Source organism: Python bivittatus, unplaced genomic scaffold, assembly GCF_059951505.1.
Source record: "Python bivittatus isolate LINGU-HERP-01145 unplaced genomic scaffold, Pbiv_v1 ctg000700_np1212, whole genome shotgun sequence".
NCBI lineage: Eukaryota > Metazoa > Chordata > Lepidosauria > Squamata > Pythonidae > Python > Python bivittatus.
Genome location: NW_028277098.1, coordinates 96429834 through 96456240, shown reverse-complemented (window position 1 = coordinate 96456240; position 26407 = coordinate 96429834). Strand labels below are relative to the sequence as shown.

General features: G+C 43.5%; 1 protein-coding gene and 1 long non-coding RNA gene across 3 annotated transcripts in view; both read left to right on the top strand.

Moving 5' to 3' along the window:
• GATA5 (GATA binding protein 5) overlaps positions 1-25034 on the top strand; it is a 39577-nt gene extending 14543 nt beyond the window's left edge. Inside the window, exons 3-8 of one of the 2 annotated variants that reach the window (XM_088154120.1) lie at positions 9450-9619; positions 12156-12194; positions 17076-17201; positions 20044-20134; positions 21507-21631; positions 24425-25034. In XM_088154120.1, coding sequence (XP_088010246.1) covers positions 9450-9619; positions 12156-12194; positions 17076-17201; positions 20044-20134; positions 21507-21631; positions 24425-24580 — 707 coding nt within the window. In that variant the 3' untranslated portion in view covers positions 24581-25034. The remainder of the gene's footprint in view (positions 1-9449; positions 9620-12155; positions 12195-17075; positions 17202-20043; positions 20135-21506; positions 21632-24424) is intronic. The other variant, XM_088154121.1, reaches the window with a different exon arrangement.
• Positions 21638-23541, top strand: LOC148214277 (uncharacterized). The gene is made up of 2 exons (XR_015798509.1): positions 21638-22363; positions 22497-23541. It is a non-coding gene; the product is annotated as an uncharacterized LOC148214277 (long non-coding RNA).
• Positions 25035-26407: the final 1373 nt, after the last annotated feature.

The window sequence follows — 26407 nt, the reverse complement described above, 5'->3', positions numbered from 1 at the left end:
TGTGCCTCTGGAGATGATATGCCATTACCAGGATCTCTTTTAGGCAACCTATATCAACTTTGCCTGTGCCTTCAGATGCTCTCTGGTTTAGGAGACAGCCAAAAAGGCTTGCAGGACAAATAAAATCTGGCAGAAGCACTGAAATGGTCTCCTAATGGAGAAGATCAGAATTATCATATATCAACATGAGATATTTCCTTCCTAAGCAGGATACAACTGTCTACTACACTGTCTGTGATCTTGGTCATCACCAGGCATATGGTCAGCTCATTTCTTTCCTTGGGTCCCCACCTATAGCTATTAGAAACAAAGATGGGAGGGACGGGGCAAAACAGGAAATTGCTGGGATTGAAGTGAAAGATAGTGGAAAGCTAATTCTGGTAGCATGTCTAGAGCAACCTTCCCCAAGCTAGAAGACTCCAGCTATTTGGACTTCAATTCCCAGAATTCTCAGCCATGGCCATGATGGCTAGGGAATTCTTGCAACTGAACACCAAACGTCTAGCTGAGCCCAATCCATGGACTGGACCAACAGGGAAACATTGGACAAGTGCAGAAAGCATTAAAAAATCAGCAGCCTCTCTGTAGTGGGTCAGTAATTGAGGTTCACCAGAATGTCCTGGATTTCTGGCCCATCCTCAACCTGCAAGCTTATAGGACAAACCAGGGTCAAATGGAGTATTCACTGCCACTATTTAACCCCTTCCAACATAAATCATCCTTCAATAAGCTCTAAAAATGGCACTAGGCTTGTGTTTTCCTTGGCACAAAGCTGTTTTGCAAAAAAAACATGTTGCTGCTGTCGTGGGGGCAGTGATGGATTGGTCTTCCAAAGTTCCTGCTTCTCTTCCATCTGCTATCCTTCTTGGTTGCCACCACCTCTGTGGTATTGCTGTAGGGTGAGTCCTTGGTATAACCTTGGATTTATTTGGCAGGACACATAGAGAAAGTTGCCTTCTGTGTTCCACAAACACAGTCACAAAGTTGTATGTGCAATAGCAGCAGCTCTTGGGTTAAGAGCAAGATACAACCGTGATAGAGTTATGCATGCCACCCCCTTTTTATACCATCTTTTCATTCTTCCTTTGCCCTTACTGTACAACATCGAGACAAGAGAATGGTGTCACAGGAAACGGTCAATTGTGGTGAGTTGCTGGGCAGATGCATATTGCCCCCTATCTGGATTTTCCAGATGATTTGAAGTTTTGATTCAGAAAATCAGTCCAATAAAGGTTTGGAATTGATTTGGGGAAAGGGCTCTTGTGTGTGTGAAAAAGCCCACTGAATCAGAGTGAAGTTTTCTGAATCAATTTGGAGGCCTGGTTGGGAAATCTGAATTGGCAGCCTGGTCAAATCACTTTTGAATTAAATTTTTGAGCTGATTGCTTGCTTAGCCCCACCCATACCCCCATGGAAGGTAATTTTCTCAGCTTCCCCCTTGCTCAGAATTGAGCTTCTGGGGTCCTCTAGGCAGTTCTTAGTTCCCATCAGGGCTGTGAAGAGTTGGGCTGTAGCCCACAGCTAGTGAAGACACCAGCTGTTGTGACAAATGATGGCTTCCAGCTGCTATTATTGTCAGCCATATTTAGGGGTTCATTGGAATAATGATATTAGGATGAGCCCATGCCCTCTTGGGTCACCTGGAAACTTATGATGGTCATCACTGTTTTACATACATGCCCAACAGGTCATTGGCATTGCTGAATAGCATGGTTCTTCAGTTGCTCACGCAATCACTCAATTGTTTCTGGGATGTCCATCCAGTTGGTTGGAAATGAAAACAAAATCTGTGTCTCTTCCCTGAACTTCACATGAGCCTTCTGAATGAATCCACAAAAACCATGGGTTGATGAATCCACCAAGGAAAGTAGGCCGCCTGTACCATCTAATAATTGCCCATGACTCATTCAATCAGAGTTTAGTGCCTGACGTGTCTTGCCTTGAAGTCAGGATTTGGTTGAAGTAAAACTGTAAAACTGACGTGAAAGGTGACTTCTCTCCCTTCTCTACCACCGTACACACACACACACACACACACACACCCGCCCACTTCTGCAGTGAGTCTGTCATTTGTCAGGTCTAAGCTGTCGGAGTGATTGATACGCAAAGTTCAGTATCCCCCAACTTTCTCCGTCAGCCAAAGACATTCCACCAGGCCTCGTCCAGCCTGCCTGTCGCCACCAGTCAACAACCAACATGGTTTGATTGAAATCAGGGAAGTCTCCTCATCCTCCCCTACCTCCCCTTTTATCATCTTACAATAACATCATCTCGATCATTTATTTTTACAACCAAGCTGGGCTGCGTGTCACCCGGCCCATGCAAACTGCATAGAACAGGGGTTTTCGTGTGTGTGTGTGTGTGTGTGTGTGTGTGAAGTTTTAGCAAGGCACCCTCTGAGCCTCCAGAGAAGTCAATGGTCATTAGTTACTGCCATTGCATAGACAAGATATTTATTGCTAATTTTAGAAGAAAAAGAACAGAAATTAACCAAGAGGGAAACTAAGAGTTTAAAAAGAATATGTTGACATGCCAAAGTCAGAAAGTAAAAAGTAAAAAGGCTATTGTAGCTCTTAAAAATGGAGCTGAAAGAGGAACAGCGAACATTTACAATCCTTTGTCTTTTATGTTCGGATCCTAAACTCCTGAGGCAGATATTCAGATGCAGTTCAGTCTCATCAAAATCAAAATAATCTACCCTATATGATGTTACTGTTATGGAAGTAAGTGCTGTATTTGTATTCTCTAGGCAGCACTAATTCAGAGGCAATACTCCTGAGTCCAGTGGTGAAATTAAAAATAAAAGAAAATTATATATGTTGAGGAAGGGCATGTACAGTAGGCGAAGCTTGGTTTATTTTTAGAGCTTTGCAGTTGTTTAAAAGTAGTTTGTCTTCTCTTGTCACCGGCTGCCTGTGTCAAATATGTATTTATGAATCAATGGAACTTGGGCAATTGTTTATTTACAATCCTGATTATTCCAGAAATATAGGGCAAGAAATACTATTTGTAGAAATCAATCCAAATTGAGATAGGATTTTTACCAATTAAACAGTGGCAAAGCTAGCTGTTCCCAACATGGGTGAGCTTGGTTGGGTAGAATTCTTTCAGCAAAAGGAGGTGCCAATGGGGCATTTCTGGGGACTGTACTGCAGTTGCCATTTCTGGAGGTCACAAGACTGGGACAGGCTAGCTAAAATAGCAGTTAATCTGACAATCTGTAGGAAAGAGAAGGGCTAAATGGCGCGTCTCTGTGTGCATCCAGTACAAAGATGCACACTTTAGCCCAAGGGCCACTCCAGAGTCTGTGTGGGTGAGGCCAGACCTATTTTCAGAGGCAGCTTCAGGACTTTTAATTAACATCTTCAAGTATCTGGAAGGCTTGAAGCTGTATTTTACACTCTAAATCTTCCCCAAAATGCAATATATATATTGCAATATATACTGGAGCTTTCCCACCCTAAGGGCTTGAGAAACCACAAGAGGGATATTGGCAGGCCACATGTGATCTCTACAGAAAACTCCTTTTGACAGCTGAATACCTCCAGTTGGCAAAGTTTTATCTCTTTTATGCTTGCCATTTCCCATGTAGCATATCTAAAATCTGGTCCTGGAATGACACATGGATATGCAATCCATGGATGGTGGATCAATCTGCTTAAGCCCACCCAGTTACAGGTAGTCCTCAACTTACGACCACAATAGGGACCAGAAAATTTGTTGTTAAGTGAGGCATCATGTGACCGCACCCAATTTTATGACATTTTTTGTGGCAGCCATTAGGTGAATCACATGGTTCCCTATTGATTTTGCTTGTCAGAAGCTGGCCAGGAAGGTTGCAAATGACGATCACGTGACCCTGGGATGCTGCAGCCATTGTAAATACATGCCGGTTGCCAAGCGCCTGAATTTTGATCACGTGACTGCAGGGACACTGTGACGGTCGTAAGTGTGAGGACTGGTCATAAGTCACTTTTTTCAGCACTGTCCCAAATTCGAATGGTCACTAAACGAATGATCATAAGTTGAGGACTACCTGTAAACTGAATTAACAGACAACCAAAAGACAACCTCTTTTGCTGGCAACACACATAAAAAGCAGGCAGAGCTTCAAAGATGGGTTCATGACCACCATCTTGACTTTTTCCACCATGGCTGAGCAAATAGTCCTGCCAATTCTCTCCCAACCCACGAAAATGCTAGAAATCCAGTTCTGCCCCATTGGCATGAGCTGGGTGGGTATAAATCAGGTCAGTGGTTAGAAATATTCTTCCATTCTCTAGAATGGCCTGGGGAAATTGAAATGTCTCAACTTTAGCAAAACTAGTTGGAAGCACTGAGTATCTGTGTCTAGTCTGGGATAAGATTTTATGAAATGCAAGCCTATGTGAATGCCTGCGGAATAATGAGAATAATCCTATGTTACTGCCTGCTGAAGCACTTTGAGTAATATTCTCAAGTTGTCTCGCCTTGGGTCAGAGTGACCCAGATTTCAGGCTAACGGGTGGCAAGTAATTTGATACTCAGCGCTTTTCTTGGATCACGCTGTTCAGATCAGTGCGTTCCAGGATCATTGTGCAACTGAACTTTCTGCCGTGTTCCTTGATGCACATTCCTAGACAGGAAAGGTCCTAGCCCTTTGCTTTTGGGCTGGTGTCGATGACTGGTTTTATAGCTGATCTTTCCAACAGGGCATTTCTACATGAGCTACTGCAGGGGTGCATTTCCTTTCGAGTGTATTTTCCACTTCAGGAGGTTAAGGCTGCCCTTAAAAACGCTGCTTGAAACTCGTAATGTATTGGAAACATCTTGGACAGACACACTTTGAGTGGGATGTCAGGTCGGCCGCGTTGGCGGACTCAGAAATCCAGCAGGGAAAGGAGACGCAAAGTCCTTTGCAAAGTCCAAATTCACAGGAGATCTTCAGGATGTTTTTTGATTCATAGTTTAACACTGAGTCTGTTCAACTGTCAATCATTGGCTGCATCAGTTTTGGAGCCATTCTGGGATGGTGTACTGGAAGATTGGGGCAGGCAGGGATATTTATGATCTTGTATAAAACACAAACCAAGAGACAAACCAATTAACTTGGGATTCAATGTGATAATGGAGAATTTGCTTTCAGAGTTTGCTTTCAAGAAGATGATTTGGGTGATCTTCTCATGGTGGAGCGTGGTGTTCTTGCTCTTATTTAACTAGAAGTGGCTCATAGGTCTAGACCAGTGTTTCTCAACCTTGGCAACTTTAAGATGTGTGGACTTCAACTCCCAGAATTCCCCAGCTAGCCTGCTGGCTGGGGAATTCTGGGAGTTGAAGTCCACACATCTCAAGGTTGCCAAGGTTGAGAAACACTGGTCTAGATAAACATCATATGTATTTATGTATGTATGTATGTATGTATGTATGTATGTATGTATGTATTCCCTATCTTTATCTCTCTGGTGGAGTACACTCCCTGGCTCTCCATGTTTCCATTCAATCCCAAGAAGAAACTTTCTGACAGGGACTTTTTCCGTAATGGTGTACCTGTAGTTTTTCAGGGGAACAAAGCTGGGGAATTTCCTCCTTCCCTTGGAGAAATCCTTCCCACCTTTTCTCTGCCCACCAATAGAATGGAGGATTTTAAAAGTCTACCTATACCAGTTTTATAGAAAATACAAGCTGTGAGTCTTGAAGCAAAACAGTTCAGGCTGTGATTTTGCCCTCCATTTTTGTACGTTCCTTCTGCACCCGTGTGCGTGTGTAAAGCGTAGATGTAACGCTGAGTTTAGGACTTGCAAGAGCTGAATTTGCAAAGGAGACTTTGTAATCATTAACTTTTGCTTTGTCTGTCTGTGTTTGAAACCGAGAACCTAGCTGTTGCATGCGGCAGGCACGAGAACACATTTCAGTTCCCAATCCCTCCCGTTTCTCTCTTTCCTTGCCAGCGACAAAATTCAGATGAACAAGATAGGATTTTTTATTTTCTGCCGGCGGTTCATCTCTGCCAGAAAACTTCCAGTTTAGCAGCACTTTTAAACAAGGTCTATCAAATAGTGCTTCTCCCCAGATCCATAACGCACCCCTCATCCTGTTACACAAAATTTCTCCCTCCTTCTCTGTAGGCAAAGATTACTTTATCAAGTCACACCCATGGACTAAACCAACCAACTAAAACTTACTCCAAGGAGGTTACATTGCACAGACGCAGACTCTGAGTGGGCAAAAGATGGAAGCCTGTGTTTGCCTTTCCATCCAATGCCTTTTATTAGCCCACTTCAGGGCTACAAAACAGCCTACCACCATCTAAATTTTGAGAACCCCTCTTCAGGCAAATGGGATAAAAAGAAGACAAAAATCAGGAGGAAAATTAAACATGGCTGATGATTAAGCCACATGTGCATCCGCCTAGAGGAGTGGTTCTCAAAGTATGGACTGGGGAACCCTGGGGGTCCCTGAGCCCCTTTCAGGGGGTCCACAAAGTCAAACAAATAAATATTTGATTTTTTTTCAGTTCTAATACAGTCAATATTGATAGAATGTGTGTAGCTCTGGTTTGAATTGTGGAGTCCTTGGTGCTCTCTGAGCTTGGTTGCTTGCAGACATTTCATAATCCAACTAGGTCACATCATCACCAAATATCGATAAATATAATCCATATAAACCAAAGCTGTTTGGGGTCTTCAATCATTTTTAAGAATGTGAAAGGGTCCTGAGACCAAAGTGTTTGAGAACTGCTGGTCTAGGCGATTTTAGGCTGGCTTTAGCTATGGTCTACCTTTAGACTGAGGACATTCACAGTCAGTCTTGCTGGAGGCATCGATGATGTTCACTTGCATTGGTGCATACTCCAAACTTTTGGGGAAGGAGAAGAAGAAAGCTTTGCCTGTCGTTCTGGTTGGGTTTTGTGGGGGGAGAATCCTGCAGGCAGCCAAATTAAATTCTTTACTGAGAGTAGCCCATGTGCATGTCTGCAGTTTACACCCACATTCCAAAGCTTGCAACCGTTGCAAACGTGGATTGACCACCACTCATATTGATGCTTTTCTTCATTTGGAGATTTGCCAGCTTCCCTAAAAAAAAGTTCTAGAAATGCAAAAGCTTGCACACTGTTATATATCTTTTCGATTGTCTCTGAGTGGATTTCACAGGTTGCTTTTCCTCAAGGCCAAGATGGCGGCCATTTTTTTTAGCAGTCATCCATGCTTTTTCTTCTGACATGCAGCACTGCTCCATACATACACTGAGCAAGAGAAATGAGTAGATTTCAAGCTGGCTGGCTGGGGAATTCTGGGAGTTGAAGTCCACCCATCTGAAAGTTGCCACGGTTGGGAAACCCTGGGGTAATGTGTTATTTTCCAACCTGTGTTCCTTTCAGATAGATGGGTTCAGCTCCCAAGATTTCCCACTTGGAATGGCTGTTGCAGAGAAATTTGGGACCTGAAGTCCTCACATCTCCAGAGTGACCCAGGATGGACATCAGATGTGCTAATAACCATTCCTCTTTTAGCTTCTGTGCTCTTCCCCTATGCAACATAAATGTTGATCCTATGTTTCTTACTAGGTCTTCTGCAGTTTTCTACCCCCCCTTTTTTTAACCCTATAGCAGTATTTGGTGCCCTCCAAATGTGTTGTATGGGAGTACAGCTTTGATGTCAGCAGAAGCTGATGCCAGTTGTAGTACAACAGATTTCACGGCTTTAGGGGAGGGAAAGCTGGCTTACTGGAGCTCAGCTACAGACAGGCGTGCATATGTTAGTCATCTCACTGGCTATATTCATACACTTAATCTGGATATCAAATTAAACTAGCATACTGTCTGCATTTACAGAACACATTGAATCACCAAGCAGATGGGCTAGGCAGACACCACACGCCAAGCCCCAGAGAACCTACGTTAACTAAGTTAAGCATGTGGTACACAGCCATCCAATGGGCGTTGTAGGAAAACCTTGTTATTGTTATTTGCTATTATAGCAAAACATCAGGAGGAATCTGGTAGCATCTTTTCCAATTAACACATTTTATTAAAAGGCAGAAGCTTTCATGAGCCAAAGCTCACTTCATCAGATCCGTAGAGTGGCTAGACTGATGTAGGACTTGAATTTCAGCTGGGAAGGGAGGGGAAGACATGTTGGTTACGCAGGTGCAGGCAGCACATCAGACAGATTTGTCAGTACCTTCTCAGTGAACAATTATAACGTGTTAAAAACCCATTCTGAGGCCTCCTTAGATGGTCTGAAACCTTTTGATGTATGTGAGTTCAGTCATCCCTCACTCAGTGATGCTGGTAAAGTCTCCGTTTTCCTAGATGGTCACTTTGAGGTCTACCACAGAATGACCCGCAAGGTTGAAATGCTCTGATATCACGTTGTCCTTCTTTTGAGTCCATCAGGTGGAGAACTATGTTGTGTTCAATTGATGTACAGGGTCAGTAGAGCGTTGGTCTTAGATTATGGGCTACTCAGGGAACGCATCCCCCAGATGCCTATTCTGCTGGGGGCCCCCTTCCGTGTCAACAGGCAAAACCTTCTCTGTCTCTTCCTCTTCCTCATCGCCATCTGTCCACAGCCCATAGCCCACCATTACAGTTACTTGGATGTCCTCCTGTGTTCCCTTGTGACCTACAACATGTTCCTGATTCTGCTAAGAAACTAACTTTTGAATGAGTGAAGCGTCCATTATCTAGCTCGGAAATGTGAAGTCATGTACGAGTGATCTAGAAAAATAATAATAATAATTCGCTTTGAACCTTGTGACTGTGAGATCTGGTGCTAAAAAGTGATGAAAAAGCTATCCTGAACAACAATTGGAACATGCTTTCAATTTAAAATGGCGGGGGGGGGGCGGAGAGCAATCAGAAATACTCCTCTTCCATGGATTGTGTTAATTCCATGCATTTATGACCTACTCTTCAGCCTGCCACACTCCTAAAGTGGTTTAGAGAAAATTTAAAAAACAAGATGGAAACTGTTTGGAAAGCGTTGACCTGCTTTAGCATTTTGTCATTTTAATAATACCAGAGTTATTTGCCAGACATGTCCCATTGTTCTTTTGCTCTCTGTCATTCCCATTTCTTTATACTAAGCCAGGACCCATCTTGGGAAGCCCCATTTAACTCTTTCTAGAACCTTGTCAGGTGTGTCTTGATGTATAATGGGAAGAAGGAATAACCTTGAGAAACAGGAGGAAGAGCTGCAACCAAGGCAATAGTCAGATAAAAGAAATTTGAGTCCAGGGCAGAACTGTAACCTGAGGAAGCGTCTCAGACAAGCCCCTCCCTAGTTCACAGGAAGATAAAGGGAGGGAGGAGGAAGCACATTCAGACTTGCAAGATTCTGTTACTGTAACCTTATAAGCAGTATTAACATTCATAATCTTGGTTTTCTATTCTGGTCTTCCTTGAAGAGCTGCCATGATGCTACCCAGGGATCAGTTCTCACAATTCTCTTGTTTTCCCCTCATTTCAGAGTTCTTGGAGGAATTCCCCGGTGATGGCCGAGAGTGTGTTAACTGTGGGGCCATGTCCACCCCGCTATGGAGGAAAGATGGCACAGGGCATTACCTATGCAATGCCTGTGGCCTCTATCATAAAATGAATGGTATCAACCGGCCTCTCATCAAGCCTCAGAAAAGACTGGTAAGGCTGACTCATGCCAAGCTGTTGCTTTTCTTGTAATGTTTAAGGGATCCTTCCCACCCATTTACAGTATCTCTAATGTGTGTTTCATTGTCCTGACCTACCTTAGCCCCACTGCCCTCTTCGTTATGTACGTAAGCACTGGCTTCCAGTCTGAGAGGGGACATGGGGCTTCCATGTCTGGAGGTTCTTGAGCTCTGAAATAACTGTAGTAAGAGAAAAACCCCTCCTGGCCAATCAAATGAAAATCATCTAGCAATCTCCCTTAGACATCCCTTGCCTTTAGAGCAGAATTTCTCAACTTCAGCAACTTTAAGATGCGTGGACTTCAACTCCCAGAATTCCTCAGCCCGCATCCGAAAGTTGCTGAGGTTGAGAAACATTGCTTGAGAGAGAGAGAGAGAGAGAGAGAGAGAATCACAATTCTGCAGCGGAGTCTCCACTTTGCCCAGAGAATTTCCAAGCTTAATTGTGTAGTATTTTCAGTGGGAAGAGTAAGGTGGCCAGTGATGAGAAAGCAATCTCTCTTTGCTGGAATAGCTTCTCTCACTCAGAGAAACTTATTTTGATGAGATGGATAAATAGTCAGAAAAGAATAAATCCATTCCTGTTTTTGAGAAGGGGGGGTGTCTCATTCAGGGGTCTGGTTTTGTCTTGAGACCTTTGCAACCTTCTTCTGGGCATCTGTTTTTGCTTCGTTTTGATGAGTGTATTTAAATATACAGATCTCCCATTTACTGTATCGAAGGAGGGAGATTTCCGAAATACCTTTATTTGTACCATAAATAATTGTTTTTGCTCTGCAAAGCCTTATACAAAGTAGACCACCAGACTGACAAATCAGTTTCTTTGCGTCAGTTTTTCTGAAAGCATATTGACCCCAAATTCAGTCTGGAAAAGCCATGGGCCAAGATAAGCTGCAAATTGTCCATGTTTTGCCATTCAGAGCTTCACACTTCATCCAGCAGATTGTGTGTGTGTGTGCACGCGCACGCACGCATAAACGTGCCTGTCCTCCAGGATTACTCACCAAACATTCAAGAACATTTTTTTCCCATCAGTTGCTTGGATCATACAACTTGGGCTGCAAAAATATGGTCTTGTCCTTGAGACCTCAAATGGATTCCTCATGAATTCTGATTCATTCTGCTGCTGGATTAAAAACTGGAAGTTAAAACCCTGAACTTTCCAGAATCTGAAAATATCTCTGTGTGCTTTGATGTACGTATAACTGAAAGCAACCCTAAACTGGAGGAAAAAGTGTGTTTTGTGGTGGGGGTAGAGAGGAGAGATTTTCAGACCTGTGGATAAAACCTAATGTACCTTCTGCAGTTGAGTTTTAGTAGGTAAAAGTGGAGCAGATACACCAGTATTTTTCAACCTTGGCATCTTTAAGATGAGTGGACCTCAACTCCCAGAATTCCCCAGCCAGCCATGCTGGCTGGGGAATTCTGGGAGTTGAAGTCCACTCAAGTTCAAGCTGCTAAGGTTGAGAAAAACTAAGATAAACCATTAAAAAAGGGAAATCTGTTACCTCTCCTTCTTGTCCTTCTTTCACCGCAGGCTTCAGAGCTGTGCAAATGGTGTTTTTACTTAATCAAGAGAAATCATGCAACATGGGTTGCGTTCCTGTTCTTATTTAGGATTAGGCTGTTATTGTTTTAATCTGCTTCTTGGATTTCCATTTTCTGAGCTTCTTTTCTTTTCTTCTTTTCTTGCAATAAACCACCAGAGAAAGAACCTGTGCCACATGCAAGGCATGGCCAGTAAGGTCCTCCGACTTTAGAGACTGGGTGAAACTTCTGGGCGTGTTTTGAATAAACACACTCGGAGGCTCACGATGCAGCGAGCTTATCACCTACATTTGCGTTACTTTAGGCAGGTCATGATTAGCTTTCTGCTTCAGGACTCGGCTTGATTTTGTATAAACAAACGGCGTAGGCCTGGCGTTGGAATCAACAACTCTCTGGGCAAGGTCAAACCTTTACAAAAGCCGGTCGGAGCAGGAAGGAGGAGAAATTCACTTTCTGCCCTGCAAAACTGTTGGAATGTTTTTGGGGGTCCCCCTCCCTTTCCATTAGCCAAACAGACTTTTTTTTCCCCGTCTCGCTGGTGTTGCCAAATGTCAAAACAAAGGAATGTGTTATTCAAGTCTACTTTAGAAGATCAGCCTTCTTTCTTGTCATAGGGGAAGCAGAGAATAAACCAGAAAGTCTCTTCTTCAGGTTTTGGATCAAGGTTTTTCAAACTTGGCCACTTTAAGATATGTGGACTTCAACTCCCAGAATTCTGGCTGGGGAATTCTGGGAGTTGAAGTCCACACATCTTAAAGTGGCCAAGTTTGAAAAAACACTGTTTTAGATTCTTCCAAGGCAACATTTAATCTCATTCGTTTGGGTGGGTTGGAAACCAGTAACTAAGCCTCACCCAGATTTAAAATGGGCTTTAACCAGGGGCGTCCGCAGGGGGAGTCAAAAGTGTTGACTTTTTTGATCCGCTGGAGATACCTCTGGCCTTATCTCTGTCTTCTTTATAGGATGAAGCAGAGTTCTCCAATGAAATCTTTGGGCGGAAGGTAATTCCAAGTCTTTAGAGACCAGAGACCATAATCTTAGAGAAGTTATTTTTCAAGAAGCCATTTCTGAAGGAAGTCATATTGACCTGCTTTGCAGGACGGCTGTAAGAATGACTGAACTGCCACCTGAAGCATGAATGCTATGTTCCAAAAATGATTACAGATTAAGAATAAGAATACGAATGATGACGACGACTTGATAGGTGGATAAAAATGCCAAATCCAGCCTAAACATCTGGCTGATTGTGTGATCAACCATAATAATAACAATAACAACAATAATAATAATAATCAACAACAATAATAATAATAATGCAATCTACTTTTTCTTCTCTCATATCTTGAGTACAGTGCACAGAGGGGGGAAAATATGTAAAGGAGGTGCAGAGAAGGGGCCTTCGGGGTCTGAAGATGATTCAATCAGTTTAGCAAAGCAATACATTTACTTTATAAAGTCAGAGCAGCCCTGTTTGGGGCAGCCTCTCTGATTTTGCAAAATCACAGTAGCTATGCTTCGGCGGGTTTGGGGTAGTCTGCACATGTGCAGAAGTCACTTGCCTTGAAGCGAAACAGTTGGTGGAGGCAGATTGTTTTGGTCTAAATCAGTGTTTCTCAACCTTGGCCGCTTTAAGCTGTGTGGACTTCAACTCCCAGAATTCCCCAGCCAGAATTCTGGGAGTTGAAGTCCACACAGCTTAAAGCGGCCAAGGTTGAGAAACACTGGTCTAGATACTTAGGAGGTCGAACAGGCCACCTTGTTCTGAGTGCTGAAGTGGACCGTATTCACCATTTGGCACTCAGACTGGAACTCCAAGGTCATCCTGTTTCCTTTCTACAGGCCAACCATTGAAGGTGACTTGCTAAGCTTCCAGGATGATCTCAGTGGGATTATCTTACACAATAGTGACCATGATTTTTAGGAGCAGAACACTAGTCCTCCGCTTTAAATAGACAATTTCTACTAAATTCCTTTATAATGGAAATGATCCTTAGAATAGTGTATTTTATGAACTATAGTCTTGTGAGCATTCATTCATGGCAAGATTATACCTAGATATCATCTTGCTATGAAGTGGTTGGCCCTGGCCCTCTTCCCAGGGCTGAGAGAGAGGGACTGGCCCAAGGTCACCCAGCTGGCTTTGTGCCTAAGGCAGGACCAGAACTCACCATCTCCTAGTTTCTACTTTGTGCCATAATCATCAAGCAAACTGGGTCTCATACCAACATTGCAGCTATCATGAGGCCACCAAGTCCAATCTCCTGCACAGTGCAGGAACTCAGTTTGAAGCATCCCCAAATGATGGTGTCCAACCTTGACTTGAGTGTCTCCATCCTCAACCAAAGACCTCCTGATTCTGTCACAACCTGTGGAAATTCATTTGGCAACCAGGAAGAAAGCGAGAGGCAATGTGGTGTAATGGTTAGAGTGCTGGACTAGAAGTGGCAAGGCCCAGGATCTAGTCCTCCCCATAGGCACAGAAGCCGGCTGGAGGATCCTGGGCCCATCACTCTCTCTCAGCCCCACCAGCCTCAGGCTCTGTAACAAGCCAGCTGAAAAACAAGACTCGTTGTGTCATGCGCTCTCAGCTTCACCACATGAACAGGGCACAATAAGTGGACCTGCAACTAAGTGGGACAAATGCTAAGAACAGCAGCGACATCCAGGAAGAGGGCCTTTTCTGCTGTGGCACCCACTCTCCAGAACATCCATTCCTAGAGATCTGGCATCAACCCACCTTATTAAAATGGTGACACATATTCGAAACCATTATACTCCCCGCCTGTCTGGCCACTTCAAATGATGCTGTTCTACGACGAATGGCTTCCCGTGTGATTATATCCAAATCCTTTTCCAACGTTTTATTAGATTTTAAGTTATAGAAAAGGAAGGGAGCATGGTCTCCTGCTTGGGGATGCATGGCATGACCGAGGGCCCATAAATGAAGGAGTAAAAGTAAAAATAAAATCCTGCCACCTCTCGTCGTCCTTGCAGCATTTTAAAGTGAAGCAAAACATGTGATGGGACATTCAACCCGTCACAAAAATGCTCCTCTTCTTTTTCACAGATTGGGGGGTTGGTTGTTTTGATGAAGTAGGAGACTTTTGTCTACACACGGGTTAAAATCTATCAGCAAAGGGCAACATTTCCTGCATCTGATGAGGTGGGTTGAAATCCCCCAAAGCACATGCCGGAACAAATCTGCTCGTCTTTCCAAGATCAGAAGCCTCTTTATTGTTCCTTGAAGTCAGGAGAAGAAGCAGAAAGTTAACCACAAATCTTTTGCAAGGAACAGTGATCCAAGGCCAAGAAAGGGAAGCAAGGCAGCTTCAAATGTGGGTGCAATTTCTACTTTAACAACTGTTTTTGCAACCCGAACGTTGAAACGTCTACTCTGCCTTGTCACACCATCCATTTTCCACAAATGCCGATCTGCACTATGAAGTTTGCCGAGCCTGGCATTTGGGTTCCTGCTTCCTTCACTTAATCCATCATTTATGGTCCCAAGTTTTTAATAGTAAAGTAAACAGATATGAAATTCTTCGGAGTGTACATAATTTCCAAGGCAGCTGGACTGTGATCATCACAGGCAGAGACTTTCTCTTGCGAAGGTTACGAAGTATTTCTGAAGCACCTGAAGTGAGAGCTGAAGGAAGACAGGGTCAGCCCGTCAACATGATGTAGCATCATAAGCAGCCACTTGGAGAAGGTGGTGGTGTAGAGATCCTCCCCCACCACCCCAAAATTGTCCCTTGACAGCTAGCATGTCAAGAAAAGGTCAGGCTAGCGAAGAATGGGGAAACGGTGGCCTTCCTGCTCTTGCTGAACTACAACTCCCAGTGTCCTCTAGTTGGTGTGGCCCATGGTGAGAGATGCTGGGAGTTGCGGTCATATTGTAGAAACCTTTGGAAGCTCACAGTTGCCTCTTCTGCTCTGCCACTCGATGTCTCTGTGTCTGTAGTGATTATTGCTGGTATCAGATAATTGGACGCCTCTCGGTTATCTGATCCTGAAACTTGCATTAATGCATTTGAGCAACAACAACTCAACTGGAACAGCTCGTTTGAGGCAGCGATCAGGATCTGTTTCCTACCCTTGAGAGCAGGGAAATGATATTAATGCAAATTTTTGCATGTTTGCACGTTTACGTTTAAGAGCTTTCTCTTTTTAAAATTCTTAAAGTGTTAGAAGCAAAAGAGCCAGAAAGTCTCCATCAATACAATGAACTTTGAACCTAGGAAAATGTCTGAGCTAAGTCTCAGTGTTGTCCTTTGATTTATCAAGTACGTCTTTATTTCTCTGCCTTGGAGTTTAACATGGGAATAAAAGTTGGTTAACTCCCTAGATTATCAATACATGGTCATTTAGCAGCTCAAGGGAGAAAAACATGCAGTTGCTTTAATGTGTCACTCATTAAAGCAATCTTGAAAGCAGCCGCAACTTTTCTTGAGTTGTGTGAAAGCCTTTTTTGCACACATTAGTGCACATAAAAAGGGGGGGAAGGGGTGGGGGTTGGATCACACAGCCCTGGCTGCCATCTTGCCTGTTTTGACCTGCACACTCCCTCCCATAGACGCTCCTATGGGGCAAAAAGAGAAGGAAAAGGAACCAGTGAAAATGTTACAAAATGCAATTAATGCAGTCAACACCGTGGTCCAAGGACCCTATGAGATAGGATGTCTCCTGTGCAGGTGACAGCCAAGTTCTTGTTCTCAAAGGATGAATTGAAGTCCAGCTGACCTATCTGACAGGCAGGTCAAGGGATTAAAACCAGCCATTTCTATGGAAGAAATGTGTTTTTTTCAAAATAGCAGCCGAGTGATCGGGGCGGACATTTCCTGATTTGGCACATCCACGTGGCTGCCATTTTGTGACCAAGCTCATAGCACTTCCTTGCTATTTGGGACATGCTCACGAGCTCAGAACGGGGGAGGGGGGACATTTAGCCAGCAATTACATGGACCCACATTTTCTGGAAATCTCAGCCTTCCATTTAAGTATTAGAGGGCTTTGACCCCTCTGTGTTATGAGGTCACTCTTGGTATCCTTCAGTCCATAGTTTCATAGCTTTCTTTGGCACAATTCTATATATTGGGTGTGGAGGGGAGCATTGGCCTGGAAGAGGGGGCTCGGATTTGCCTTGCGGAGGTGCCCTGCACCACAAAGGAGGTGCGATGTGCCCAATGGAGCAAAGAGGCAACTTGATCTGTCTTATATCATTGCACCCCACAATTTCCTGCACATTTGCAAAAGGCTGAATGGGCTTCAGCACAGGCTTAGCACGTGTACACGAGGCTATGGCAACTGGGTGGTTGTGTGAAACAGGTTCAAAGGGGTGTTTTGCTAATGAGCCGCTTTTTAACGAGATGGGTGGTGACAAATTTGATATATAAATAAAAAAATAAATAACGCCTTCGCCAGCATGAAACACTCTCCCAAAGATCTGGATGGACGGACAGATAGATCGATTTGCGTGTGTGTGTGTGTGTGTGTGTTTTGTGCATGAGAAAAAGAGAGAAAGTGTGCACAGTGCTAAATCTTTGGCTTAGCTTCTCCTATCCTGCTTTGTGAAAGATTTTCCCTGGCAAAAGTCCACTTAAATTCGGGGAAGAGGATTTAAAGGGATATTACCAGACTATGTCATAGCCATTAAAAAAAACATACACCCTGCAAAAAGACATGATCTCAGCAGATTGTTATTGCTTACAGTGAATTGTGTTGTCTTTAATGTGGAATCAAGACTTTTCATCTTTCAAGAAATGGTTTTCATCTCTGATTGCCTCCTAATTGATGTCTCGTAATCCCTCTTTCTTGCCTCCTCCCCCCACTCCATGCCAAAATGTGTTTCTGTTCTTAGAATATTTCTCTGCTTTACTCTGCAGTCTTCATCTCGACGAGCTGGTCTTTGCTGCACTAATTGTCACACAACCAACACAACCCTCTGGAGAAGGAATGCAGAAGGGGAACCCGTGTGCAACGCCTGCGGATTATACATGAAACTCCATGGGGTAAGAGGAAAGCATAATTTCACTTATTTAATACCTTTGATCCTGATGTACTGATTGTCATTAGTAATTATTCAGGGATAGTCGCTAGGATTTAAGTTGCCATAAAATACATCTTGCTGCAAGGGGAAGATTGCAAGTGGTTGACCTGTATACTTGTTCAGTCTGCTCTCTGGGTGATTTTCAGATCACTGCTCTTATTTGTGGAAGTTCTTTGTCCCTACTCTGGAGGACTCTGGTTCTTAAAGCAAGAAATCTGGCTGTTTTAAAACTTTATAGCCTTGCAGGGCTCTGAAGTTTGCCTGGACCCAGCAGCTTTTTATCCAACCACAGGAAACTTTCTCTCCTAACAAGGAGGTGAACGAGAGGCCTTTTAAAGCTTTTCATCCACATGTCAGCTCCGTTATATTCTATGTGACGATATGCCACTATTCCAATGGGGCATTGAATGACTTCTATTCATTAGATCCCCAAATATAGACAGTTTCGCCATGCTTCCTTCTCTAATTTACCTAGCTGCTAATTAATGGTTCAAGAATCCTTGTTCCAAATGCAAACGACTCTTCTTTGCATTCTCTAGTGCAGTGTTTCTCAACCTTGGCAACTTTAAGATGGGTGGACTTCAACTCCCAGAATTCCCCAGCCAGCAAGGCTGGCTGGAGAATTCTGGGAGTTGAAGTCCACCCATCTTAAAGTTGCCAAGATTGAGAAACACTGGTCTAGCGTATACATTTGCACAAAGCAGATGTTTTAATAGAGCACCCCCAGTTATTTATTTATTTTTATTTTTATTTATTTATTTACTAGCGCTTTTCTACTAGTCCAGCTGAAAGATAACCACACAAATGCTAACATGTCACTATCTTCAGTTCAAATTTGATAATAACATAGACCATCCAAGGCATCTATCTCCATCCTAGGTACTCAGGGGGGTCTGCAGAGCGTGGTCCAAAAAACCAAAATGGCGGCCACCATAGTGGATTGGCACTCCAATTTCACCATTCTGGCCACCAGCTTCCCTTTTTGGACTATACCCTTCAGACCTTCTTGCAGGTACTACACACCTCACCAACGTTTGAGTTCCCAAAGGCCTGCCTAAACAATAAGTTTTCACCAACTTTCTAATTATGGGATATTAATAATGATATTAATAAAAAGGGTGCTAATCTTACTCCTAGGGAGGGGGATCAAAGGGCAGTAGCAGACGCTTGCTTCTGAGTCCCCTCCTGCTATTGGTGGTGGTGGGACTCGAAGCACAGGTTAGACAGGCTAATTCAAGCAAGTAGTCTTACAGATACCCAGGCCCTGAGCTATAAAGGCCTTGATAAGTTATTCCCAGCAGCTTGAATTGCACCTAGCAAACTAGCAACCAAGGTATGTCCTAGAGTCCTGGCATGTTGCCATGTTCCCACTGATACGGGAAGCTGTGTCCTGCACTTGCTGACTTCAGGTGGCCTTCAGGGAACTCCTGGGTGCAGTGAGTTACCGTAGTCTATTTGGGAGTGAAATGGCATGTGGGAAAGACCTTGGGAGACGGGGCAAAGAGATGCTGCCAAGGGAATGGTCAGATAAGAGACAGCATAGCCCACAACTGGATAGTGGGTGGGGCAAGAGGCTCAGGAGGGAGCCTCCCTAGGTTTTTGGGCTGTAAAGGTGACGATGGAAGAATTGAACTTTCAGACTTGCAAGATTCTGTCAATGTAGCTTTACAGTAAAGTAGAATTAGCTCATATGGTTGTGATTCCTATCTGGTTTACTCTGTGAGGCCGACATCGATCTTGCAAGTCTGAAAGTATAATCCCCCCTCCCCCCGTCTCCTTTACAGCCCGAGAAACTAGGGAGGGTCTCTTCTGAGCCTCTTGCCCCTCCCTCTATCCAGCTGCAGGCTATGCTGTCTCTTATCTGACCATCCCCTTGGCAGCGTCTCTTTGCCCCATCTCCCAAGGTCTTTCCCACATACCATTACAGGAGGTGATGAGCGCACGATGCCTCCCAGAACAACCATAACCTCACATCAGTGACAGCTGAGCAAAGGGGTTCCTCACTACAGCTTCAACCTACTGTTCCAGCAGGAGCTGTGGGTCCACAAATACCCCCAAGTTGTGGACCAGTGCTTTTGAGGGGAGCACAACAGAGAATTGATCTGTTGATGAATGAACAGGCTCTCTGCCTTGTTTCTCCCCATCCAGACCTTTACAGCCAAGGGTGTTCACGGGGTGCGGTCAAAAACATCAACATGGTAGCCATGACGGAGCAATCAAAGCTCGGCCTGTTTTGTACATGCATCACAGACTTTTTTAGGTGCATCCTGCAGATACCTCTGCCTCCCATTATCCTTATGCTAAGTATTATATAATGTCTTCTTTGTCAAAATAAATTCAGAAAATTAAGCTGCTTTGAAGAATATCTAGCGCAGTGTTGGCTGGCTGGGGAATTCTGGGAGTTGAAGTCCATTCATCTTAAAGTGGCCAAGTTTGGACAACACTGATCTAGGGAATGCCTTCCAACTTTTGAAATCCCAGTCTCTAGGTCAGCTCACCCAAAGTCATTGGTCTATCTTTTGTCCCAGAGAGAGAAAGTTTGCTTTGCGTGTGGCTGTTGCAGAAGAGGAGGACTGGGAGGAAAAATAATATATCATTTGGGAAGTTTTCCAAATATTATGCCTCACCCATTTACTAGCCAAGGACTGCCATTGAGGAAAATAGCCTGCAGTGAAGGACAAGGACGTCATACATATTGTGCAAATCCCATGTCTGCATACAGGAAAAAATGTCTTCTATGCATGCAGAGCAAAAATGCAGGTCTAAACCAGTATTGAAGGTTTGTGCCTTTTTTTTATGTCAAGGTGCCAAGACCTCTGGCAATGAAAAAGGAAAGCATTCAGACCAGGAAGAGGAAACCTAAAAATATCACTAAAGGCAAATCCTCAACAAATGGTAAGTCTTTCATTATAATTTTATTTATTAGGATTCTCAGTACGCATAGCATTTTTCAAAATATTAGAAGACAGCTCTGAGTCTTGGAAGGTTTGTAGTTTAAACTCTACAGAGGGAGGGCAGTGGAAGAAAGGAAGAATAAAAGGATTTGGGAAGGGGGTCCTAGATTGGATTTAGTTATTCTTTGACTGAATTCAAACATGGTTCTAAGGGATAATATAGTTTGTCTGATTTTAGCTTAGTGTGGCCATCTCTAGCTTAGAAGCATCAAGACACATTGGAATAACAAGATGCGCAAGTCCCAATGTATTTAAGGCATGTCCTGTTGGGAAATGCTGGCTTAGTGTATTGTGTGAACACATCCATTGTGGCTTGCTGATCCTAGTTTGTAGCTTAGTTCTATGGAGGTACCTAGCTAGTAGTTACTCCAACAAACTGTGGGTAAGCAAGCTGTAACTTAGTCTGATTTATGAACTAAATGTTTGCAGTTACAGGGCAACTGAGATTTTTGTTTTATTTTCAACCTTGCCCCATCTGAATTCTTAGCCTGAAGCCCTGCAATTCAAGACGGATCCCTCCCCATACTTTGCCCACTCTAACAAAGAATGATGGTTAAAGATTGATTTCAGTAATTTTGAACTATAAACCTCCTTGAGTGCTTTGGCAGCAAGACTGTAAATAAATGCATAACAGAATGGAAACAGAATGTTATAGGGCAGAGGGTTTCGGAGATTTCAGCTATCCCTGCCCTCTTCCTGAATACTGAGTTCAACTCCCACCAGTTTTGAAATGTTTTCTTATCCAGCAGTTAGCAAGCATTTCATGGCATTTCATGGCCATTGAGTGTGCTAACTCTCACTGGGTTATTCTTCAGATTTTTAAAGTTTTTTTAAAGTTTTCTTCTTTATTTGTGAAAGCTTTGGGCTTCCCCCTACAATGCTAACATTGCCTTCTCCATGTCAGAGTGATTTAAAACTCTGTTTTTTATGGTATTGTTGTTCCCTGACATGGCCTGAGATAATCTTCCTTTTACTATTGGGTTTCTGTTTTTAAGGCTTATGTTCTTGTACACTGCTGAGAGTTCCTCTGGCGATGGAGTCAGCTAACAAATTGATTTTAAAAATAGAAATGAAAATGGGACTGCATTAGAATCAGCTAACAGAAGGTTGAGTTAGAATTGTAAACTGGAAGCAAGCAGATGGAATAGTATTTGGTCTTCAGTGTCATATAGGACAGGGAGACGTTTTGAAGTAGATGGAAATACTAATACATGACAATATGAGATGGTGCAAATGGGAATTGCTTGATCTGCTTCATGCTTTTCTTAATACATACGTTCTAATATATATATATATTTTCCCACCACTTTCAGGTTCCACAACTTCCACCACCAACTCTCCTTCCTCACTTCCGAACTCAGACAGCACAGTCACTTTAAAAACTGAACCCACCGTCACATCACAATATCAGGGACAATCAATAGTGTCAACTTCCCAGGTCAGTAAAACCAGCAGGGATCTCACATATTCCTACCCAATGTTTAGGTCATTTTTTTCAATGGACAAACAGCCTGATAAATATAAAAATTGTTTTTAAAAATGGTTGGTTACAAAATTGAGAACAATAATAATACCATCAAATCAAAGAAGCTTAGGTCAGAAACTTCATTATAACTCCACAGCTTGCCAGTGAGAGATCCAGTAAAAATCAAAATGTTGTTAAAAAGAAAAGAATTCTTCAGGGTGAGCTAAACGGGTGACTACGTGGATCCATCCATGTAGTTTTCTTGGCCATGGTATGGCAGCGGTTGGCCATTGATTTCTTCAAGATTTTTTTTTTAATTTCTCAGTCTAGCCCAACAGCCTTGGTGGCCTTTCATCCAAATTCTAACCAGGTCTGCTTTGCTTATCTTTTTCAAGATCAGCCAGGGTTAACTGCTGTGACCAAAACATGACTTCTATTTCTTTAAAGAACGAACAGAACCGAGTTGGCATTTCCTTTCCTGAGTTGGCAAGGGATTCATACGTGGTGTGACAAGCTATGAGAAAATCTCTCCATTTGATGGCAGTGGTTCTCACCTCCAGTAATGGCCCATCTACAATATGGTTGACTTGCAATCTATTTTAGTTTTCCTGCAGTGGAGATCCTTAGGGGTCTACATGGCTGAGTCCCTCAATGTTAGAAATAAACTTCTCTCTCCGGGCAACCTTTGACCTTTTTCTTCTGGATGTTGGTCTATAGCAGTGTTGTCCAAACTTGGCCACTTTAAGATGAGTGGACTTCAACTCCCAGAATTCCCCAGCCAGCATGGCTGGCTGGGGAATTCTGGGAGTTGAAATCCACTCATCTTAAAGTGGCCAAGTTTGGACAACACTGGTCTATAGGGACTCAGGTAGAAAGGCTATTACTGTTCTTTGCAGCAGAGGAATAGTGTTATGCCCAGAATTGGTTTCATTTCCCAAAGGATATTGGTGGAGAATCATTGCCACTGATACATTTTGTGACCCACTGCCAAATTTTAGAAGCACAAATCCTGGGTGCCATTTGGTTCAGGGTTCTACAAGTGGCCTGGGGGTTGTAGCTTTCTATGTCCTGATTTAATAGTCCATTCATAAACATAGCGGCACAGAAGCCTCATTGATCAGACTCCCTTTTAAAGTAGTAGCTTCATTAACTGTTGTAATTAAATGTATTGGGTAGATACATATGTATACACTATTTCGTTTGCGGGCAAGCGAGACCATGATCGTTTCAATGTTGCAAGCCACCCAGAGTTATTCCTTTGAGTTGGGGCAGCCATACAGAGTCACTCTGTTGTGAGATGGTGACAAATTTGAAATTTAAATAAATAAATAAATAATCTATCTATCTATCTATCTATCTATCTATCTATCTATCTATCTATCTATCTATCTATCTAGGAAATAGCTAGCTAGGTAGCTACCTAACTAGCTAGAGAGAGAGAGATAGTGCAGAAAAGAATAAACCGAAGAAATAGGGCCTGATTATTTGAGGCAGGACCCATCTTTGGGTGTTTCTGCCTGTCCAGTAAGATCAGGCAGAGTTGATGTCTTCCACATCCCCTCAATTAAGCAAGGCCACCCATCAGGACCTAGGAAGCGTCCCCCACCCGACTCCTGAGATCCGTACAGCTCCCACACTGATGATGTTCTGAAAGTCTTTGAAAACCCGCCCGTTCTCTCGGGCCTTGTTGAGCCACTGTAGGCTGCTGTGGTCACATCTAGTTTTATTTTATTGATGGATTTGATTTGATGCCCCCCGACTCTAAATGACACTAGGCAGCTCACTGTATACTAAGTGATCTAAAAACAATATCACAGAAACAAACAAAAGACAGCAAAGTCAAACTAGAACAAATAAATAAATAAATAAATAAATAAATAAATGGAAGGAAGGAAGGAAGGAAGGAAGGAAGGAAGGAAGGAAGGAAGGAAGGAAGGGGAGTAAGACGGTGACACGTTTTCTTCTTGGGGCATCCACAATCTGCTTCTTAATTTTTATTGCATCTAAGGAGCAAACAACCTAGAACTGTTTGGAGTCAGGTGGCCCCTGCATTATATGAACAAGTAAATAAAAGATAAGATAAGGAAAAGGAATACAGCTAATTCTGTATCTTTGTTTTATTTTGGCATTCTGTTTACTTCTGTATGTGATGCCTGGCCGTACACAATGCACACGCTAAGTGCATTTTTTCATGTAACTGAAAAGTCGCAGTCCGTGTCCTTGGTGCCTCTGACAGTCATGCCCTAAAGTGGGCTAAGTTAAGACAGGGCTGAGCCAGATGGCAGATCTCATGCCTGTCATTTGCTTAGCACCAGAGAAGCCTAAGTTAGGAACCAAGGGGGGAAAGGGGGCACTTTCCAAACTGCAGGGGGGAGAGGAAATAGAAAAGGGCACCAGGTTTCAACATTAGAGACCACTTCCGATTTTGATCTGCAAAAGATGCTTCAGAAGACAAGGGCTCACAAACGGAGCATTTGTCTGCAATGCCACGGCTTTGAGAAGTTGCAGACAGGTGTTACCCATGTGCTCCTCCATGCTCCAGAGCCCCTTTTGGAGACTGCACCCACCCAGGGTCTCCCAGCCTTCATAGAGGACCAGGTATCACAAACATCTGGGAGGCTAGACATTCAAATGAACTTGGGTTATGAGCCCTGGGCATTGACCGCGAGAGATTATTAGTAACCATAGCAAGAGAGTAACTAACAAATGTCTAAGAATGTCATATCCGTGGTGATGAAGTCATTGACGTATTGCTGGCCCTTGCAGGGACCAAGTCATTCTGAAAACGTCCTGGCAGACCACCATCCCCAGTTCAAGTATGAGCCAGAAGATTACACCTTCTCGTCATCCGCCATGCCCCAGCAGTCGGGACTAAGCGTTGCCCCCCGTCAAGACTCATGGTGCGCGTTGGCCCTGGCCTAGGCAGCCAGTTTTCCATTCTGAAGCCAGGAAAGAGGCTACAGAAGAATGCCTTCGATCCCCCTTCAAGATCACTGGAGAGCAGACAAAGACTTCCCGGCTGTAATCCTTTGGATCTGTCCGGTTTCTTGTAATCAGCATGGTTCTCTGTTCCTCAAGGCTGATAAATTTCTTCTTCCCTGCGGAGGCTGCAGCATGCGGTCCGCTGCCACCAACTCTGTTGGCCCTCTGAATTTCTGAAAGTTGATATCCTTTCGCCAATCAAAGGAAGGGACTGGGAGCTCCGACCTCAGGCACAAGTCTCCCTCTCTCCCTTCTCTTGAGATCCATCCAAAAGAAATAGAATCTATGTTTTGTTCACGGTGATTCTTCTCTTCCTCCCCACCCCCTTTTTTTTAATGACTCCCTTGTGTGCAATTTTACTCCACTTCCTAATAAAGACTATGCTAGCATATGACACCAAGTCATTTAATTTATTGAAATTTAAACAGGGCTGCCTCCCTCACATGCGCTGTGAGGCAAAGGCGGAAGAATGGAATAAAACAACAAAAAACCCTGTGTTTCTCTCTCTTACAAACACACACACATAAATCCCCTCTCACTCCTCTGGGTGATATGTGTCTTCCTCAATCTCGAGTCCTCTACCAGAGGCCTGGGAGTTTGAGGATTCTGCGCAGTATCTGAGCTGTTCCTAGCCCTGCACTCTTCTGGACAGAGAGCTCGGAGGTTGTTCCTGGGATCTGTGGGAGCCTTTCTCCCGGCTTAGGAGTCACAGCCCCGAGTGCTCCGACCACCATGGGGACCACTTTGGCATGTATGTAATCCTTCTAACAGTGTTAGTTTCAGGGGTTCCTAAAAAGTTCACGTCTCCTTTGAGTTGAGCTTGATTTCTGGTGAATTCATGACATGTCCTCCTCTTCTTCTGGAATGTTTTTCAAGTTGTCAGTCCAGCCTGGGATTTCCAGTGATGTGCTATTCAACTTTCTTACCAGGCCTAGCCTTGCTTAGCTTTTGAGCCTACACAAGGTCAATGAGATGTTGCCACCTGTTGAGATGTGGGGTGCCTAATTAATCACCATTCTAAAAAAGCTGTAAATGGATGTTCCCAAGCACGGCTCTTTCCTGTGCAAACTCGGAGGGGGAAAGCCTTTTAGCATTTCGTCATGCTACAGCAAGGCTGGGGACCTGTGGTCTTCCCTATGTTGCTGAATTAAAACTCTGCACCCTCAACAAGGCCATGCTGGTTGGAGAGCCTGGAATTGTCATTCAGCAACATCTACAGAACTACACAAACTAGGATGAGCATTGCAGATCAAGGCACATCAGTGAGAGCCACCACTGTTTCCCCAGAATCCTCTTTATAAACTCTGTAACACTCTTGTTCTAGGGAATTCTGATTTTTTTTAAATGGCAGCCTGGAAGAAACATCTGTATCCGTTCCGAAATTTATTCCATAAACCCACACACAAAAGAGAGGGGAGAGGCTAGATATTCACTCTATTGTTCATTTGGCCACTAATGAAGCTGGCTTGATTTTCAGTAGTAAAAGCCACTAGAAACTGGGAGCAGGTCTGGCTCTTCAGTTTATGGTGATTATAAAACAATTACAACTTTTGTCTCCCTAAACATAACCATTCCTGAAGCTTTACGCTTGAAGGCGTGCTTGGAAGAACTGCTGTTCTGTTAGGCTGTACTCCAAAAAAAAAAAAAAAAAAAGGAATTATTTCAGTAAGCATGTTCTCCCACACATACATTTTCATAAGAGCTATTTTACTGGTATGCACATTAAGCTAATCTATGTATTAGGAATGGTTTGGCTTTGGAAACCAA